The sequence below is a fragment of the Macrobrachium nipponense genome, chromosome 4, assembly GCF_015104395.2.
Source record: "Macrobrachium nipponense isolate FS-2020 chromosome 4, ASM1510439v2, whole genome shotgun sequence".
Lineage (NCBI taxonomy): Eukaryota > Metazoa > Arthropoda > Malacostraca > Decapoda > Palaemonidae > Macrobrachium > Macrobrachium nipponense.
In genome coordinates, this window is record NC_061100.1 from 89,954,875 (window position 1) to 89,974,608 (window position 19,734).

The 19,734-nt window shown below is 36.5% G+C and overlaps 1 protein-coding gene across 1 annotated transcript in view; it reads right to left on the reverse strand.

Annotated features, from left to right (window-relative positions):
• The window catches only part of LOC135211007 (kinetochore-associated protein 1-like), a 70,817-nt gene that overhangs the window by 25,461 nt on the left and 25,622 nt on the right, over window positions 1-19,734 (reverse strand). Inside the window, 3 exon segments of the mRNA XM_064244023.1 lie at window positions 14,113-14,294; window positions 14,724-14,850; window positions 15,663-15,719. Of these exon segments, the coding sequence (XP_064100093.1) occupies window positions 14,113-14,294; window positions 14,724-14,850; window positions 15,663-15,719 (366 nt within the window).

Here is a 19,734-nt window from a genome sequence, read left to right on the forward strand (position 1 = left end):
TTACTAGCCTGTAAGAGTTTTAGCTTACAATTGCATTTTTCTACCATTTCGGTCAAGTTAAAATTGACTGAATGTCAAATTTTTTCTATTCATCGTGATTTATATGCAAATATTTCAAAACCGATGAAAGGTACAACCATGAGTTATTTTTTGTTGTATTCTACATGAAATTGCGCACTTTTTCATATATAAAACTCTATGTAACGGCTAATATAAAACGTGCATATATTACGACAATGTGATTTGAGCATTTTGGAGATTTGCGGGTGAGATTCCGCGCGCGGAGGGAAGGAAAAAGTTTTTTTTTTTCAAAAATTCACCATAAATCGAAATATTGTGCTAGAGACTTCCTGTTTGTTGCAAAATGAAGGTAAGTGATTGAATATTAATAGACTGTAAGAGTTTTAGCTTACAATTGCGTTTTTCGACCATTTCGGTTGAGTCAAAGTTGACTGAATGTCGAATTTTTTTCTATTTATCGTGATTTATATGGAAATATTTCAAAAATGATAAAAGCTACGACCATGAGTTATTTTTTGTTGTATTCGACATGAAATTGTGCACATTTTCATATTTAAAACTATATAACAGCTACTATAAAACGGTGCAAACATTACGACAATCTGGCGAAAGAATTTCTGATTTTTTCGGCAGTTACCGCGCGGACGTAAGGAAAAAAAATTTTTTTTTTTCTTTTTTTTTTTACATTCACCATAAATCGAAATATTGTGCTAGAGACTTCCAATTTGTTCCAAAATGAAGGTAAATGATTGAATATTACTAGAATGTAAGAGTTTTAGCCTACAATTGCATTTTTCGACCATATCAGTTGAGTCAAAGTTGACCAAAGGTTGAAATTTTGGCACTTATCATGATTTATATGAAAATATTTCAAAACTGATAAAAGCTACAACCATGGGATGTTTCTTTGTTGTATTCTACATGAAATTGCACACATTTTCATATATAAAACTTTATGTAATGGCTAATATAAAACAGTGCAAACATTACGAGAATCTGACGAAAAAATTTCTGATTTTTTCGGCAGTTACCGTGCGGACGTAAGGAAAGTTTTTTTTTCAAAAATTCACCATAAATCAAATTATTGTGCTAGAGACTTCCAATTTGTTGCAAAATAAAGGTAAATGATTCAATATTACTAAGATGTAACCGTTTCGGTTTAGTCAAAGTTGACCGAAGGTTGAAATTTTGGCACTTATCTTGATTTATATGAGAGACGGGAGCTGGAGAAAAACTGTTGTATGTTCAGCTGGACACCATTCTTTCTTGCTCAAGTCTTTTTAGTTGTGGGCAGTAGTAAAGTCGATCAGTCATAACTCGATTAAGTTGTAAGTCGACAACTTGCTGTAGTATTGATATTTTCCTGAGTTATATGACTTTTGAAATGATACTTAATGTACATGTACTTATTTTAGGATATTACTATAATTGTACAGAGCATCTCTAAAATACATGGGTGGTTTACAACGATGGGGCACAACCTCCTAAGAGAATGCTATGTTGGTATGTCATGTTAGTATTTTTGTGATTATGTACAAATACATTTATGACAAAAAAAATACTTACATTACAAATAGTTCTTGGTTTATGTCATTCTGAGGTTAGTTCACACCATCTCCCATAAATCTGTTAAAAAATTCTGGTGCCATCAAAAAATTTTTCTTTGACAAAAATCTTTTCTCTCTCTCCTTCTTTCTTGTATATCACTTCTGCACTATACATATCCTTTTAATTAAAATAATATCAATTACTGTACCATAAAATTAACAAATAAAGAAATTTCATAGCCCATGACAAGATGTATATTGTTGCCGTACATTTTGCTCTGTCTGATTTATTGTACCGTATTTCATTACAAGTTTAGTTGACTATGATTATCACACATATTATAACAGTATGCAAGAGAATATTGTATCTTTGTTGATGTTTCATCTCAAATCACCATAATAATATTATAAAACAATATTTTTCATGAACAATGTGTTCTACATAAATTCGCAACTAAATGAAACGCGGAAGTGAGAAACACATAAAAATGGGGGAGAGGATGGTTACTGTATTGTACAATATTTGCTAATTTCTGCATTTTATTTTCCTGTCTACTTTTACAGGAAAATAAAATTAAAATAATAAGCAAATGTTTTAAATATCGTACAATATGCTCTATCATCCAAAAACACTTGAGAGTAATATCACTTCAAATAAGTCTCACATTACCGTTAGAGAGAGAGAGAGAGAGAGAGAGAGAGAGAGAGAGAGAGAGAGAGAGAGAGAGAGAGAGAGAGAGAGAGAACACCCGTTATGCTCAGTCTGGGGCTCAACCTGGAGTGAGCTTAATAGATATATTGCTACATATTTTTATCATAAACATCTGTATTTAGTCTCGAACACAATATGAAGAAATAGTAATTATTTTATCTTTTATTAGAAAAATACATTATGTAATTCAATTTACAGTTACAGCATTACATAGTGCTGTATTTACATTATTTTACAATGGTAATTTTTCGTCTTACAAGGGCTTCCTACTTTTATAAACAGCATTATTTACACTCGGCAAGGAAACTTAAGATACAGTTTTTTTAAATCTTCGGACATAGTATATTGTTCAATAATGCCACACCTGGCAACTCTTGAAAAGGGGCGGAGCTACAAAATCATAGCGTTTGTTGTTTTCTAGATTTACATCAACTTTACCCATAAAGATTCTGTTGAGGTCCTATAATCATTTATACTTAAATGTAGAAACAGGCTCTATATTATTCATTAATGTTGGTTTGGTATTGTCAGTTCAGGGTAGAATATCGATCATCCTTTTTTAAAACCTACTGTGAAACCTTATTTATAAGTAATCTTTGACACTAAACTGACGTAAAATTCATACGTAATTAAAGACGGATCTTAAACAATGAGAGAAAGGGTTTTAAAACTTGGGCAGTACTTGTGGAAATCGTGAGGAACAATACAGTAAAGAATGAAATATTCTGACGATAGAGAGAGAGCGCGCAAGCATAGGCCTATCGATAGAGATACTTAATTCATTATATTTACTTTGAGAGATTAAGTGATATTTTTTTTAAATGTTTCAAAATTGGGGGGAGAGAGAGAGAGAGAGAGAGAGAGAGAGAGAGAGAGGAGAGAGAGAGAGAGAGAGAGAGAGAGAGAGAGAGAGAGAGATGGGGAAATAAACTTGGAAGAGAGAGAGAGAGAGAGAGAGAGAGAGAGAGAGAGAGAGAGAGAGAGAGAGAGAGAGAGAGAGAGAGAGAGAGAGAGAGCATAGGTCTATCTGTAGAGATACTTAATTCATTATATTTACTTTGAGAGATTGAGTGATATTATTTTTTCAAATGTGTTTTAAAAGTGGGGGGAGAGAGAGAGAGAGGAGCAAAATCTGCTCATGTGAAAGCTTAGGCCTATTTATAACTACTTAATTACATTATATTTTCTTTGGGAGATTGAGTGGCAATATATATATTTTTAAAGTATGTTTTAGAAGTGGAGAGAGAGAGAGAGAGAGAGAGAGAGAGAGAGAGAGAGAGAGAGAGAGAGAGAGAGAGAGAGAGAGAGAGAGAGAATTATAGTACTGGTGACGGACTTGTGACGGGGGAAAGGCAGACGAAAATATAATGAATTAAGTATCTCTATCGATAGGCCTATGCTTGCGCGATAGGATATGATCGTGCTGCACTATGCAAGATAAAATTTGAAGGATCATAATATTCAAGTTAATTCTCTAAGAAATCCATACCCTAATCTTGATTACATTCGGCAGTTGCCGTAGCATTCAAAGATTGTAAAAAAACGTGGAAAATTTTAGACACGGTGCAGTCATTCTTACTCTCTTGATATAGTCTTTACTTTTGAAAATCGGGTTTCATCCACAAATCATTCACGAAAAAAGCTGTGTTAAGTAAAAATATTTTTACCACAAATAACACAATATGTATTGCATAGGCAATTAAAGTTTTATATCGTGGGAGATCTTTCAGCCTAGCGGCAAAGAAATGCAGTCGTGTAGGGCTGTAGGCTACTAGAACTGCTTTGTAATGGGAGCATATTAGCCAGAAAATGTTTGAGCTGACATGTTTAAGATTTATTTTTAAAGACAGTAGCTTTGTAAACACAAACTAGTATTCGATCCATGTCAACGTCAAAGTAATCAAAGTGTGAATCTGTTACGTTAGTCAGTATCCAGTGACTTGCGCTTTACCGCTCGAAGTTCTAGGGCTCCTCCTCACATCATAGAAAACGCTCTTGGGGATGCAACTAGATTTGTTCAACCTACATTAGCTGTCACAACATTGACTGCCATTGACGTCAGCTAACTTTAATCGCTTTGGAACACAAACATAAGTTTGTAGAAACTAAAATAATTGCATTCACCACTTACGATGATGCAATATATCCCCGTTCATGAAGCAAAACGAGTAAATATTGTCGTCGTGATACATAGTACTAAAATCAGAAATTCACATTCTATCTACCAGATCTCTATGAACGAATCCATCTGAGAAATTCCAATTACTTCGGACATATATCGTGTTTTTAAGTATCTGAACGGTTTTGTTTTGCAGTTTTAACTTATATGATATAATTTGCAGTATATTTTCATATTCCAGAGTAAATTTAGCGATATTATGTCTTTCCAGTAAAAACAAATGGGAAATTGGATGAACGAAAGCTAATGAAAACTGTATCTTCAGTTTTCTTGTCGAGTGTACATATTTAAGTAGTTATCAGAAAAGTAAGTTTTTCATTTACTATACCTCAGTAAGTTTTCATGAACATAATGTAATGTTATCTAATTCAGGTTCAGGGTACGAAGTAGGGGAGAAGGAGGGCAACGCTCAAGGAGGTGGGAAATAGATTTTTATCCCTTGATAATCATATGGAATGCACCTTGAAGTTTGTAAATGCAATTGAAGGGGCAATGGCATCGTAAATTAGCCTCCAAGTCAGCAGGAAACAGCACCAACAGCAGCTACCTATCACTATGTTTTTCCAACGGAAGAAGGACCCTCCAAAGCCACTCGAAACCCCACAAGTGCAGGTGGTGGAATTGGTGGAAGAATAGGAAGAGGATAGTATGTAGCTTATCTGCTTTCCTGTACAGTCATCAGCACGCAGTACTACCTAATCATTGTCATTCATTGGACTGCACAGCCAATTCCTCCTCATCATCAATAATATTCATCACACATACAGTGTGCACAGTACTGTTCTGAAGGTAGTGTGTATACTATAAACAAGTTTACTTTGTTTATTGCTGTATGATAGGAAGATATGTACAAATTTCATTTTACTTTTTATTCTGTACGTTAGAATATGTAAAAATTTCATTTTATGTAGCAGTAGTATAGTACGTACTTTGTATATAATATAGATTAGGAAAACTGTACTTCTAGTATATGTTCAATTAAAAGAAAATCAAAAGCATTTAAGGACTGGAAAGTAAGGCATGCACAGGGTGCAGAAGAAAAGAGATGGGGGAAGCACAGAGGGTGGAGGGACCAGTGAGGGAAATACAGGATACAAAAGTGAAGAGAGCATTAAGGGAAATGAAGAATGGTAAATCCCTAGGTATATCAGAATTCCAAATTGAAATGCTCAAATTACTAGGTGCAGAGGGGGAGGAATGTATGCTGGATTTATTAAAAGCTATGTGAAGAGGAAGAAATGCCAAGGGATTGGGAGGAGAGTCTGATGGTAAATATATACAAGCAGAAGGGAGATGTCATGGATTGTGGTAAACACGAGGGAATTAAACTAACACAGCATGGATTGAGTTTTAGAGAGAGTAGTGGGTGAAAGATTAAGAGATTGTAAAGATCGGGAAACAACAGTATAGATTAATGAGAGGAAGAGGGAAGGTGGATGCCATCTTCATAGATAGCTACAGGAAAAGAGGCTAGAGTGAAACCAGGAGCTCTACTGTGCATTCATACACCTACAGAAAGCATACGATAGAATCCCAACAACGCGCACAAAAGTGATAACAGCAGTTGGGGAAACAGAAAACTTTCAAGTTAGTGTTGGATTACACCAGGGGTCAGTATTAAGCCCATTTTTGTTTGTGCTGGTCACGGATGTGTTGAGTGAAGAGATCAGCAATGAAGAGCTGTGATCTTGTGATTACTGCTGAAAATGAGGAATACCTACAGAGAAGGGTTTTGTTGAGCAGTAGGGAAGAAAGAGACAGAATAGTAATACAAGAAAGAAGAGGCTCGATTATAAAGCAGGCAGAAAAGTTTAAATACTTAGGATCTACTTTAAGCCATGAGGGAGGATGTAGGGCTGAAGTTGACAGTAGGATAAAAGCTGCATGGGGGAAGTGGAGAAAGTTATCTGGAGTGATATGTGCTAGGAAAATGCCAATCAAGCTAAAAGTCAAGATATATAACACAGTGATAAGACCAGTGTTAATGTATGGAGCAGAAACATGGGCTCTAAGAAGAAAAGAGGAAGTAAAGCTTGAGAGAAAAGAAATGAGAATGCTGAGGTGGATTATGGGAATATCACTGCTTGGGAGATTGGAAAATGATGAAATATGAAGGGCAGGCTTAGTAAAGATTACAAAGGTGATAAGAGTCACGATTGAGATGGTATGGGATGTGTTGAGGATGGATAACGAGGGAGTCCTTACCTTACCTTACAGACCTTACATCTTGTTCGGGTTGCCCCAGGTCCCTCAGTGTGAAGCACCTCTAATGTCTACCAGAGAGTTGCTAGTACATCTTCCGGTATATTTTGCATCTTCCAATCTTGGATGGTCTGGGATGCAGTTTAGATATTTTTCGAGCTTATTCTTAAACACATCTACGCTCACTCCTGATATATTCCTCAGATGAGCTGGCAACGCATTGAATAGACGCTGCATTATTGATGCTGGTGCGTAGTGGATTAATGTCCTGTGTGCTTTCCTTATTTTTCCTGTTATAGTTTTGGGCATTATTAATCTACCTCTGCTTGCTCTTTCTGATATTTTTAGTTCCATGATATTTTCTGCTATTCCTTCTATCTGTTTCCATGCCTGAATTATCATGTAGCGTTCTCTTCTCCTTTCTAGACTATATAATTTTAAGGATTGTAGTCTTTCCCAGTAGTCAAGGTCTTTAACTTCTTCTATTCTAGCTGTAAAGGACCTTTGTACACTCTCTATTTGTGCAATATCCTTTTGATAGTGTGGGTACCATATCATATTGCAATATTCAAGTGGACTACGAACATATGTTTTATAAAGCATAATCATGTGTTCAGCTTTTCTTGTTTTGAAGTGCCGTAACAACATTCCCATTTTTGCTTTACATTTTGCCAACAGAATTGCTATTTGATCATTGCATAACATGTTCCTATTCATCATCACACCAAGGTCGTTTAACTGCTTCCTTATTTGTGATTGTCTCATTACTTAGGTCCCCTATATCCATATAGCTTTCTTTCTCTGTCTCCATAATTTATTGATTCAAATTTATCAGAGTTAAATACCATCCTATTTACCTCTGCCCAATCATATACTTTGTTAAGGTCTCTTTGTAGAGCGTTCCTATCTTCATCACAAGTAATTTCTCTACTTATTCTTGTGTCATCTGCGAAACTACTCACTACCGGATCCTTAACATTACTGTCTATGTCTTCAATCATAATAACAAACAGTATTGCAGCTAACACCGTACCTTGCGGCACACCGGATATTACCTTGGCTTCATCCGATTTCTCGTCGTTTGCAATAACTATCTGTTTTCTGTTGTGTAAAAATTCTTTTAACCATCTTCCTACTTTATCCACGATATTGTGTTTTCTAATTTTCTTCGCTAATATATTATGGTCTACTTTGTCAAAAGCTTTTGCAAAGTCTAAATAAACCACATCTGTTTCATTTCCGCTTTTCATATTTTTGAATATGTTCTCACGGTGGACTAACAGTTGGGTTTGTGTACTTTTTCCGGGTACGAAACCATGTTGTCCTTTATTAAACAAATTATTTTTTATTAAATGTTTCATAATATTTTTCTTCATTACCCTTTCGTACACTTTCATAATATGTGATGTTAGACTCATAGGCCTATAATTACTTGCCTCTAGTCTTGATCCACTTTTGAAAGCTAATTTGTGCTCATCATAAATCTTGCCTGTATTTACACTTTGTCTTAATAATATTGCAAGTGGCTTTGCGATAGAATGAACTACTTTCTTTAACAAAATAGCAGGCACTCCATCCGGCCCTGCAGCAGCTCCATTTTTAATTTCATTAATAGCCTGCACAATATCAGCTTCATTAATATCTATGTCAGCTAAATATTCACTATTTTCATCCCTTACTTCTATATCATTATCTTCATTATCTATTCTAGAGGTGAATTCTCTCTTATATCGTTCTGCCAATATGTTGCAAATTTCCTTTTTTTCATTCGTTAATCTCCCTTCAATTCTTAGAGGGCCTATTTCTATTCTTCTTTTATTCATCTTCTTCGCATATGAGTAGGAGGAACCTGTTAGAGGATGAAGATCAAGAGGGAGTCAGAGAATTAGATGGCGAGATAAAGTGATAGAAGGCAGTGGAGAAGGCGAATCAAGCAAGCCACCCCTTAATATAGGGATGACGTTGAGAAAGAATATGAGGAATAAATGTTCAAATTTCAGTTTACTTTGTATACTGTATGTTAGGAAAATATTTACAAATTTAATTAATACAGTGTATTACAGTAGAATTTTGTATTTTCATTTCTTGAATTATATGTAGTGATAATTTTAAGATATATAGCCCATAGAAAAATCTGCGAATCTGAAAAAATCCTCAGAAAAGTGAATACAGTAATACCTCAGTCTCGTGCGATTTGAGTTGTGTGAATTCACAATAGCATTAACTTTTTATTGGAACCTACTAGTTATCACACTCAAGTATTTCACAGACATACATGTGAATGCAAATGCAACATTTTTGAATCCTGGAGAAACCCTGCAAAAGTGTTTAATTTGTAATGTAATTTATGAATTTTCAAGCTTCTGTGTGAATTACAAAATTTAAATATTCAAATAATAATTCTCTCACTTACATACGAAAAGTTTTCAAGATATGAAAGGTTTCTGAAAGTCCGAGATTCGCCCGGATAACAATTTTGAAACTCACGCCGCGCGCCGCCATCTTAGTACTAGTAGACTCGCCACCATCCTCCTGCTCTCCCATTGGTTCCTGATGCTAGTCACCACCATGAGATCCTTCTCTCTGATTGGACAGCATCCCTCCCATCATGCATCTTATACGTATACGTGGTGGCGTGCCTATCTCGGCCTCTTCGTACCAACATCTTTATCGTACGCAAGCGGCATTCGTTCGGTCCAACGATTTCGATTAGTAACGTACATTCGTTAGTGATTTCGTTGCAGTACTATTATCGTGTTGTGCAAAAACTTTATTGTGTAACTTATACGTAAATTACGTACAAGATAACATAGTCATGGGTCCCAAGAAAGTTGAAATTCACAGAAAGAAGCGCATGCTCTCTTTGGAGACAAAGATGGAGATCATCAAGAAGTACGAAGCTGGTATGCGATTGAGTGTGATCACCAAGGAATACGGCCGTAATCCGTTGACAATAGGCACCATCCTTAAACAAAAGGATGCCATCAAAGCAGCTACACCGTCGAAGGGCATCACTATTTTGTCCAGCAAGAGGAACCATGTGCACGACGAGATGGAACGGCTGCTCCTCGTCTGGATAAAAGACAAAGTAATCGCTGGCGATACAGTAACGTAAACGGACTGGCATCCATTCGGTGGTGCATCATGGGGAGGCTGCAAGCTCGGACACGAAAGTGGCCAAAGCATTTAAGAAAACTTTCAACGAGATGATGACCAAGGAAGGCTACAGTTCTCAGCAGGTTTTCAACTCTGATGAGACTGGCCTTTTTTTTGGAAAAAAATGCCTCGTCGGACGTACATCACACAGGAAGAGAAGAAGCTACCCGGGCATAAGCCTATGAAAGACAGGCTTATGCTCACGCTTTGTTCCAACGCAAGTGGGGATTGCAAGGTGAAGCCCCTACTGGTGTATCATTCCGAGACTCCTCGAGCCTTCAAGGCCCACAAAGTGCTGAAGGAGAATCTTCCAGTGATGTGGAGGGCTAATGCAAAAGCCTGGGTAACGAGGCTTTTGTTCACCGAGTGGGTAAATCTGTGAAGAAATTTTTGGAAGAGAAGCGCCTCCCCCTGAAATGTCTGCTGGTGTTGGACAATGACCCTCCCCACCCTCCTGGCCTCGAGGAAAATATCCTAGCAGAGTATTCCTTGGTTAAGATTCTTTTTCTTCTGCCCAACACCACCCCTCTCCTCCAGCCTATGGACCAGCAAGTGATAGCTGTACACGAAACATCTTTTCAAGAGATGCTTCGACATCACCAATACCACAAACCTCACCTTGCGTCAATTTTGGAAGGAGCATTTCGACATAGTTATTTGTATCCGACTCATCGACCAAGCTTGGCAGGAGGTTTCGAGGCGAACCTTGAATTCCTCGTGGAGGAAACTCTGGCCTGATGCCGTATCCACCCAAGACTTCGAGGGATTCGACGTGGGCGAAGCTGGTGCTGCAGAGTCTGAAACAGTTGGCAATCCCGAAACTGTTTCCCAACCAGATCTTGACGAGATCGTTGCACTCGGCAAGTCCATGGGGCTGGTCGTCGACGAGGACGACATCAACGACCTTCTCGAGGAGCACCAAGAGGAGCTTACGACGGATGACCTGAAGGAGTTGGAGGCCATGCAACATAACGTTGTTCAAGAGGAGTTCTCTAGCAGCGGCGAGGAAGAGGAGGAGGACCCTATGACAACAGCGAAATAAGGGAGCTCTCAGCCGCTTTCATAAAGTGCAATCGTTTGTCGAAAAAAGACACCCCAAATAGACTCACACAGGTCGTATGCTTGCGCAGTTCAATGACATTTGCCCAAGTTGTTTCAGGAACATGTGAAAATTAGGCAGAAGTAATCTTCCTTGGATCGTTATTTTTTAAAGAGGCCTTCAGCATTAGCAAGAGTAAGCAAAAAGGAAGAACCAAGTGATAAAAAACAGAAAGTTGAAAGCAAAAAGGAAGAACCAAGTGATGAAAAAAAAAAAGTTGAAAGCCAAAAGGAAGAACCAAGTGATAAACAGGACGTTGAAAGTGGTGATGAAGTTGGGGGGAGAAAAAAAAAAAATAAAAATAAATAAATAAATCAAAAAAAGAAAAATCAAAATAAGAAAAAAAAATTTAATTTTACTTTTTTGTAAGTTAAGTGTTACAGTTTTGTTAATGTGTTTCGTAAATTTTAGTTTTATAGTTTTCCTTAGATTTTTTATGTTTCGTAAAGTTAAGCGTACGTATGTACGTACATTATCTGCTGTTTGTCCTCCTCCTCCTCTGCCGCCACTTTCGGAGATAGCCTCACTCGAAAGGTAAGCTTCCACATTTTATGTACAGTATATTTCTTGTTACCATTTACACTAATGTACACTTTATTTACAGGTTATTTTGCATTTTGTTATTAATTTAGGTACTGAATGGTCCAAATTGTTGTAGTATTTCATTGTTTATAGGTCAATTTAGCTTTATTATGAAATTTACTGGGGTGTTTTTGGAGGGCTTGGAACAGATTAGCCTTTTACATGTTAAAATGTTGGAGTCCAAGATACGAAAACCTCATGATACGAAAGGCGCCTCAGAACGGATTAATTTCGTATCCCGAGGTACTACTGGATATGCTTATTAATATTTTCAAATATTAATAATAATAATATAACTGTAATTACAAAAATGATGCAATAATAATAATATAACTAATGTGTTCCACAAATTTCCGCTACAAAGGGAAATGTATAAAAACTGGGCCACTGTATATCCCATTCATTCGTTCCATATACCCAAAAAACTAACAATACATTTTATAAAGAATAACTATAGATTTACATACAGAAAACAATCAGAAAAAATACAATTGATTAATGAAATGGATAAATGAACATTTAACATACACTTTAACCTGTACTGAAGGCTCTTGTTGGCATATGGAAGACACTGTGGAGGGGAGAGGAAGGAGAGGTTAGTGTCTGGAAGGGGAATCCCTCTCCAAAAGGACTTCAGGTTTCAAAGCCCTATCTGGGGTTACTTCCCTAATTTGCTTATACAGTGGAACCTCGACATACGAAAGTCCCAACTTACAAAAAATTCAAGTTACGAAAGCAAATACGAAGATTTTTTGGCCTCTGCATACGAAAATAATTCAGGTTATGAAAGGGTGTTACTGTAAAGTCCCGAGATTCGCCCGGACCACCGAGAACAATTTTAAAACTCGCGCGCCGCCAACTGAGTAGACTCTCCGCCATCCTCCCGCTCTCCCATTGGTTCCTGATGCTAGTCACCACCATAAGATCCTGCTCTCCTATTGGTCAGCATCTACCCCATTGTGCTCAATGTATTCTAATGGTAAAAGGATGCTGTAAATTGAAAAACTTATTCATGCAAAACATTTAATAAAAAAAACATAAGGTAAAGATAGAATAAAGAATAGAAATGAATGGTTATTATACTGTTTGGTAGTTTCAGTAGTTGAAGAGAGATAATGAAAATTTATGATTACTATACTGTGTGCTTGGTAAAAGTGGTTGCTTGGCGATCGTTCGCTACTCGTAGTGGTGAATGTAAACAAAAGGTTGGAAGCTTTTTTTCTTTTTTTTTGTGCATTATAGTTAATGATTAATTAATAATTATTTGAAATGAGTATATACTGATTATTTACACATTTTATTGGCATATTCTAAGCTTTTTGCTTCTTAGGTTTAGATGTCAGAATCATTGACTAGGCTACAGTAGCAACTGCTAACATAAGCTAGGCTTATTGCTAAGGGACAAATGCTAAAGTCCTAATACATGTAGTAAAAATGGGATTGAACATTACATGCAGTTGAATATTACTCGAAGTATGTACAGTATTTTGCCTTTTTGGAGTCATATTTCTTCCGTCGGATCGGCGTCGTAACTCTAGATTATGTGTTGTAAGCCTGGAAATAATTTACTAGGGTGTTTTTGTAGGGTTTGGAACAAATTAGGCAATTTACATGTAAAATGTGGTTCAAGATACGAAAAAATCAGGTTATGAAAGCCGCCTCGGAACGGATTAATTTCGTATCCTGAGGCACTACTGTACTGGCACTAGGACCAGCTGGAGAGTAACTGGACCCCTGTTGCAAAAAAATTTGTTCAAATTAGAACAAGGTATTATTATTGCAGACATGGCTTGCAACAGGTTTGTTAGGGCAATATTTTGCCTGAAAACTTTGCAACTCACTCCACCTTGCACACTTATCCTTAATCACTAAAGAAGGCACATTATCCTCCCTCTTTCTCCTCTAATTCCTCATCTGCTGTTCCAGTTGAAGGTCTTGCAGCTCTTCAGTGGTTACTTCTTTCTGTGATCATCCAACAATTCTTTCACATTGGCCATGCATATGCAACTTTCAAACTAGTATAAATTCTTTCTTGAATTCAATCATGCTACTCGTCTTCTTTATCGAAGGGCTGGCACTCGGGACTTTCTTTGGCCCTATGGTGGCTTCAAAAAGCAGATAGATGCTCATTCCACAAGAAACAAAGGCAGTATGATAACTGAGATGTACGAAAACTGGGACAAAAATTTTACAAAAAAAGACGACGGTAAATACTGTACAAAAATTATGGCATAAAAAACCAAGGTTTGAGTTATGAAGTGTAAAATGCACTGAGACCACAGTATAAATAGTGGCATTTAATTCATCCAGTGAAAACATAAAGCAGTTGTAAGATAGTGGAAAGTTTTTAATCTACAAAAACAAATGCCATGTTACAATTCAAGGAAGTCAACACACTAACTGCACAGCCTGTCATGACAATGACCCTGGAAACTAATACATCACAGGGAGGCAAGGCATATGATGACAGATTTAATGAGTACTACTAGTGTTGTCTGCAGACACACTCCGCAGAAGAAAGCTTGAGAACTTTCTTTTGTTGATAGCTCCTTGACCAACAATACACTATTCTGACAGTATAACATAAAAAAGGGGTTATACATGAGCACATTACCTTGAGATTATGTGAGTCTACTTGATCAGCTGCAGCAATGGCTAGAGCCATGACTGGAAGATCCAAATTAGCACAGTGTTTTAGGAGAGGAACTGTAGGTATCACAACAGGGCAGTGACGGAGTAGAAGGTCTACACTGTGGACACATGCTGAGAGACTGCTTTCGCTGACTGGACAGCTTGCTGAAGGATTGAAATTTGATTAAATATAAGGATATACTGAGCAATATCTTGTTTAAATTCATTTGTACCAAAAATTTCTGAAAAGACATCCCATACATTGTTGACCCCCAGAACTTTGTTTATTGCAAGTGACCATGGAGTAACAAAAGACAAACAAAATCAATTAAAATAGGGCTAAATAGATTTGAAAAGATACTAAACGAGCACTCCTTGTAATACTTCTGATATACAAATACTATTTATATTACTGATAATACGAGATTTATTCATATTTAGATTTCTAATTGTTCAGATAATTTACAAGTTAATGGAACTGTCTAATGTCAATCAAACATGTTAAGAATAATAACATATGAATGTAAAAAACAGTCAAACTAGGATTAACCAAAATTCAAGTAATAAGCCCAATGAAAGACACTTAATTATCACCTTTTAAAAATGGGTTGACAATAATGGTAGCCCATGCAGTGGTCAGGGCAGGAACAACCCAAAGATGGGGCAAACTATTTATTTGCAAAAGTACTCTCTCTAGTGTGACATTATCCACTTGACCCAACTGAAAGGAAAACAAATGGAAAAGTTAAGGCAGAATAAAGAATTTTTAATACCCATCAGGAGGTAAAGGTTAAAGGTGATGGGAGTGATCAAGATAATGCTGTGGATAGATGAATGTTAGACTCTGAGTATATATAAGCGTATTCTACTATCATGAAAAAACTTATGACCTGGTACAGTATAAGACTTGTTTCTCTACACAGCTTATATTGGTTCTGTCATGGAAAATACAGAAACCTCAAAAAAAGGGTTGGTGTATGTAGGGAAGCTTGGATAAAATATAAAGCACTATATAATAGAGAAATGATGTGTTTTGAGATATGCAGATAACAAAAGAAAAGTCAAAGGCAGCAAGTAATGCAGGTGAGATGAAAGAGACACTGCAAAGAACCTTTAATACTATCTGCATTGTGTCTTTCTACAGATGTTGCAAGTTACAACATTTAATTATCAGGACAATAGTGGCAGTGTAAGCCCAAGACCAAGAGACAGAATTAATAAAGGAAAAACAGAACCTAACAACACCTTTGTTCTTGTAAATATCCAATGAAGTCTTCTATTAAAAGTCTCAATAATCAACTTCTTATCCTCCTCTTTCATGATTCCCATACACAGTAAAAAACACAATTTAAATTTATTAACCTAAAGATAAGATAGGGGTCTCAGCACAACACAACTCTGCATACTTACAATTAGGCTTAAAAGTATATAATCTTGGTGAAAATACATTTTGCCAAATAAAAAAAAAATTACAAAAACCTTAACAGAGCTCTTCTATCATATATAACAAATATAAATGAACATTTTACATACCTTAAAGAAATTTGTTAACTGCGTCAGTACAGCACCCCAAAGGGAAGCTGTTGTTACCTGAAACAAAAAATGTGACTAAAAAATACATGCATAAACTCATTAGCCAACAACCAAAACTTCAGCATATAGATTAGGATTTATTACTCAGCCATATTGAAAGCTATGTTACCTATCCAACGCTATGTTCTATATTCATGTGTGTGAAAAACTAGAAGCAACTGTTTGAGCAACTGGATTAAATTTTTTCCAGTAAGTCAATTGGCATGAGATGGCCATATTAAAGCTGTTTAAATAAAAAAAATGTTTTTATAAACCCATCAACCTTAAGTAGCCTTTATTTATAATGTTGAATTCCAAAGACACCAACCTTTCACATACTGCACACTGGAGAAAAAAACACCACTGTACTGGCAACAATGTTATTCTATGCACAGAACTTGCAACACAACAAACACACAAATGCTAGGAGGGGATGTATAACTACTGAGTTTGTTTGATTCTAATGTTATTCTTATAACTTCAGTTGATTCAAGGAAAATCATAATTCAAGATCAGAATAAATTGCTATTTATGTGGGACAAAGTGAGTGACCATTTTCTGCTAATGAAAGACCTGGTGGCATTCAGGAGCATTTGCTGACAGAAAATATCAAGAATCATGTGTACAGATAGAGCACGGGGGCTTTCCGCAATAGCTTGACACCCTAGGTCATAGGGTCAATTTAGTAGCTTGACACTCCAAGATTTGATCCATAGTTTGTGACTGAGTAACTTACAAAAATAAATACTAAACCCTTCTTGCAAAATGTAACAGCCTGTAATACATCTCAAAGGTGCGTGAAAATGATCACTGCTGAATCAGAGATAAGTGCACTGTAACTTTCACCAGAGGAATAACATGACATGATTTAGCATCCTCATCCCCTTCTGCTTAAAATCTCTCAAGCAGAATTGGCAAAATATGATTTTCTCTAAAATCCTGTTTCTAGGACTGGTGAAAACTCAACAATTCCATTAAGGGGGCCGGCCGGAACCCCTATATATGGTGGTATAGGGCGAAAAATGCAGTCATGAAAAAATTCATGGAGCTTCATATGGCAATTGAGAATACGTATACGAAATATTTCGTCAAAATTCCTCTTACTTTCATAGTTACAGGGTAATTAGTTAACGTAACTCAATAAGCCTAAAACATTGATCCTTACAAGAAAATGCAATATTTCTTCTATTATCGTAAATTTTGATAATTATTGTCAAAGAAATTGGGAGAAATGGCATCTGTTGACATTCCCCGAGTCGAGAAGGGAGACTTCAGTTCAGTCAGCTACCAAGTCCAAGTTCAGTGTGAGCACAAACGTCAAGTAGTCTACACGTTCGAGTTTTACCTCTGACATTCGCTTGCTTTTACATATGTTTATGTATGTTTCGGCAAGAATTTCATCATGCCAATGAGGAAAAGACAAGGAAAACATCTCGCTAACATACAGACGAAGAAAAATCGCTCAAGTATTATTACAGAATATCATAATATCGCGTAGTTAGAGAAGAGAGAGGCCAAGGCTACGATCTTTGAGCAAAGAGATCTTCATTTATGATAAATAACAAAGTTTTGGTTTTTTAATACCCAAAATGGAATATGAAATTCATAATAATCATGATTTATTAAATTGTCTTTGTAAAAAGAGAGAACACTTCGAGTTTCACCTCTGACATTCTCTTGCATTTACGTTTGTTTATCTTTGTTTCAGCAAGAATTTCATCATGCCAAAGAGGAAAATACAAGGAAACAATCTCGCTAAACATACAGAAGAAGAAAATTCGCTGTAATAAGCCGAGTTAGGTGAAGGGGCGAGAGAGAGTTTGCATAGGAAGGAGTGCCCCATCTTGCCTCACCAAGCCCAGTGCCCACAGGCTACGAAATACTAGCAAAGGATCATCCATTCTATGATAAATTAATGATAAATAAAATAGTTTTGGTTTATTAATACACAAAAAAGAAATATACATTCATAATAATCATTATTTATTAACATTGTCTTTATAGAGATACGAAGGAAAACTTTGAACGCCCATATCTCAAAACTATACTTATTGACCTTCAAAATCTATCTTCTCACTTAGTTTTAAAGCTATAACATTGGAATTTGTTATATAACTCAGAAAGACATTATAGAACAATCAAATAGAGCCCTTTTTTTCCAATTTTTGATTCACCTATTTTTTATAAATTTTTTTCTCATGATTTGTAGGGTTTATTTTTTTACCATAATGAAAAATTCATATCTAGCAAAAAAATGACTTAGAAAAAAAACTCCCCCATTCGACTGGAGGTCTACATCAGGTCTATACATATATGGTAGTAATCCTAGGTCTTAATATTAAATATAAAGGGAGGAGATAGAATTTGAAAAATGGTTATTTTCGGGATAAATCGCCCTGGCGTCACAAAACCGAAGGTCAGAGGCGAAAATCTTATGTGGTTTGGAGATGTCCCAAGTCACCTTATAAGTGGTATGAATATCAAAGTCCTGTCCTTAAAAAATGGCATTAGCTGGCCGGCTCCCTTAAAGGCCAGCAAAAAAATAGATTGCTCCGATTTTGAAATGTCAATCTTGTCTGTAAGGCTTCTTTATAGACATTAGCCATATTACAGAGATCACCTGTCGTAACCAGTAGGAAACCATGATCTTCAAAGCATATACTAATTCTCTCTGGTTAATATACATAGGAAGCTTCTAGCATCATCCTGATTAAATATAAGTTTAGTCAATTATTTTATTTTTAGTTTCTGTATTGGTGAAATGTGGGCATTGTTCAATGTATGGGAAACATGTTGGATTTTATAAAATGCCTTAATGTATTGGAGTTGAGTTGTGACATCATACAAGACAAGATGGCAGCGGCATGGCGTAGAAATGTAAACAAATAGAGCAGGAAGGGACCAGTGAGGCTGATGGTTGATGATGTGTCTGTGAGAGGTCACTCTCTCTCTCTTGATATTTATGGGTTGTATGAAAGTCTAGTGGTTTTGTTGTTCAAAATCTCAAGTTGGATTATACTGGGGCTGAGGAATGTGAGCAGGTGGGTAGATTGTATGATAGTTGCATGTGGGAAAGATTAGGCTAGGAAAATATTCAAATGGTAGCAAAGAGGTTCACCTACAGATGGACACATCCAATAGTTAACAATGGGAGATAAGATGGAGAAGGGATTCTCCAAACTTTAGTGGGATACAGGGCAAGTATAAAGGATGGAGAGGCCAAGTCAAAGATTGGCTTTTGGTGTGTGGAGAAGTGAAATATCTGGGGACAGAAATAAAAATGAGCTTTAAGACAAATTTTGAATCACCTGAAGAAAAGCAACCCCAACACATGCTGGGGTCGCTTTTCTTCGGGTGGAAAATATTGGGGTCGCCTTTTTTAAGGTGAGGAAATAACAGGGGTTACAGTAAGGCCGTGGCGGAACGGCGCTTCGCGCCTTATCCGCATATTTAAAGATTCTTGGCAAGCTCGGTATGTTCTGGCAAGAGGTAATGTTGCGCTGCGTGCACTAGCCACAAGGGTTACAGTAGGTTTGATTATTTTTGTACTGAAATTGCAAGACAATACACTTAATCAACTATTAATTGTTTGTCTAAATTTGTGTTTTTAACAAATGTTCAATAAAATAGTTTTTAATGAATATATATCTATATTTTTTCTATGAGCTAAAGTGGGTCACCTGAAGATTGGAGACACCAACAAGCAGGGGTCGTTTATCTTCAGGTGGAAAATATTGGGGTCGCTTTTCTTCAGGAGGAAAATATTGGGGTCGATTTTCTTCAGGAGGTATTAGGGGTCGCTAATCTTCAGGTGATCCCAAATTTTTAATCAATTTGTATTTTTCATAGCTAACAAACCTGTCTGAACAAGAGGATAATCTTCTTGCGCCAGCTGGAAACCAGTTAAAAACAATCAAAGATTGTAAAGTAAGGAATCTGGCATCTGGCAACTCATGCATATACGGGTGGGAACTGGTCGTTGACCAGGCATAGAACCCTGTGTTACCCTGTGATGTGTCGGCCTTTCCCCCAG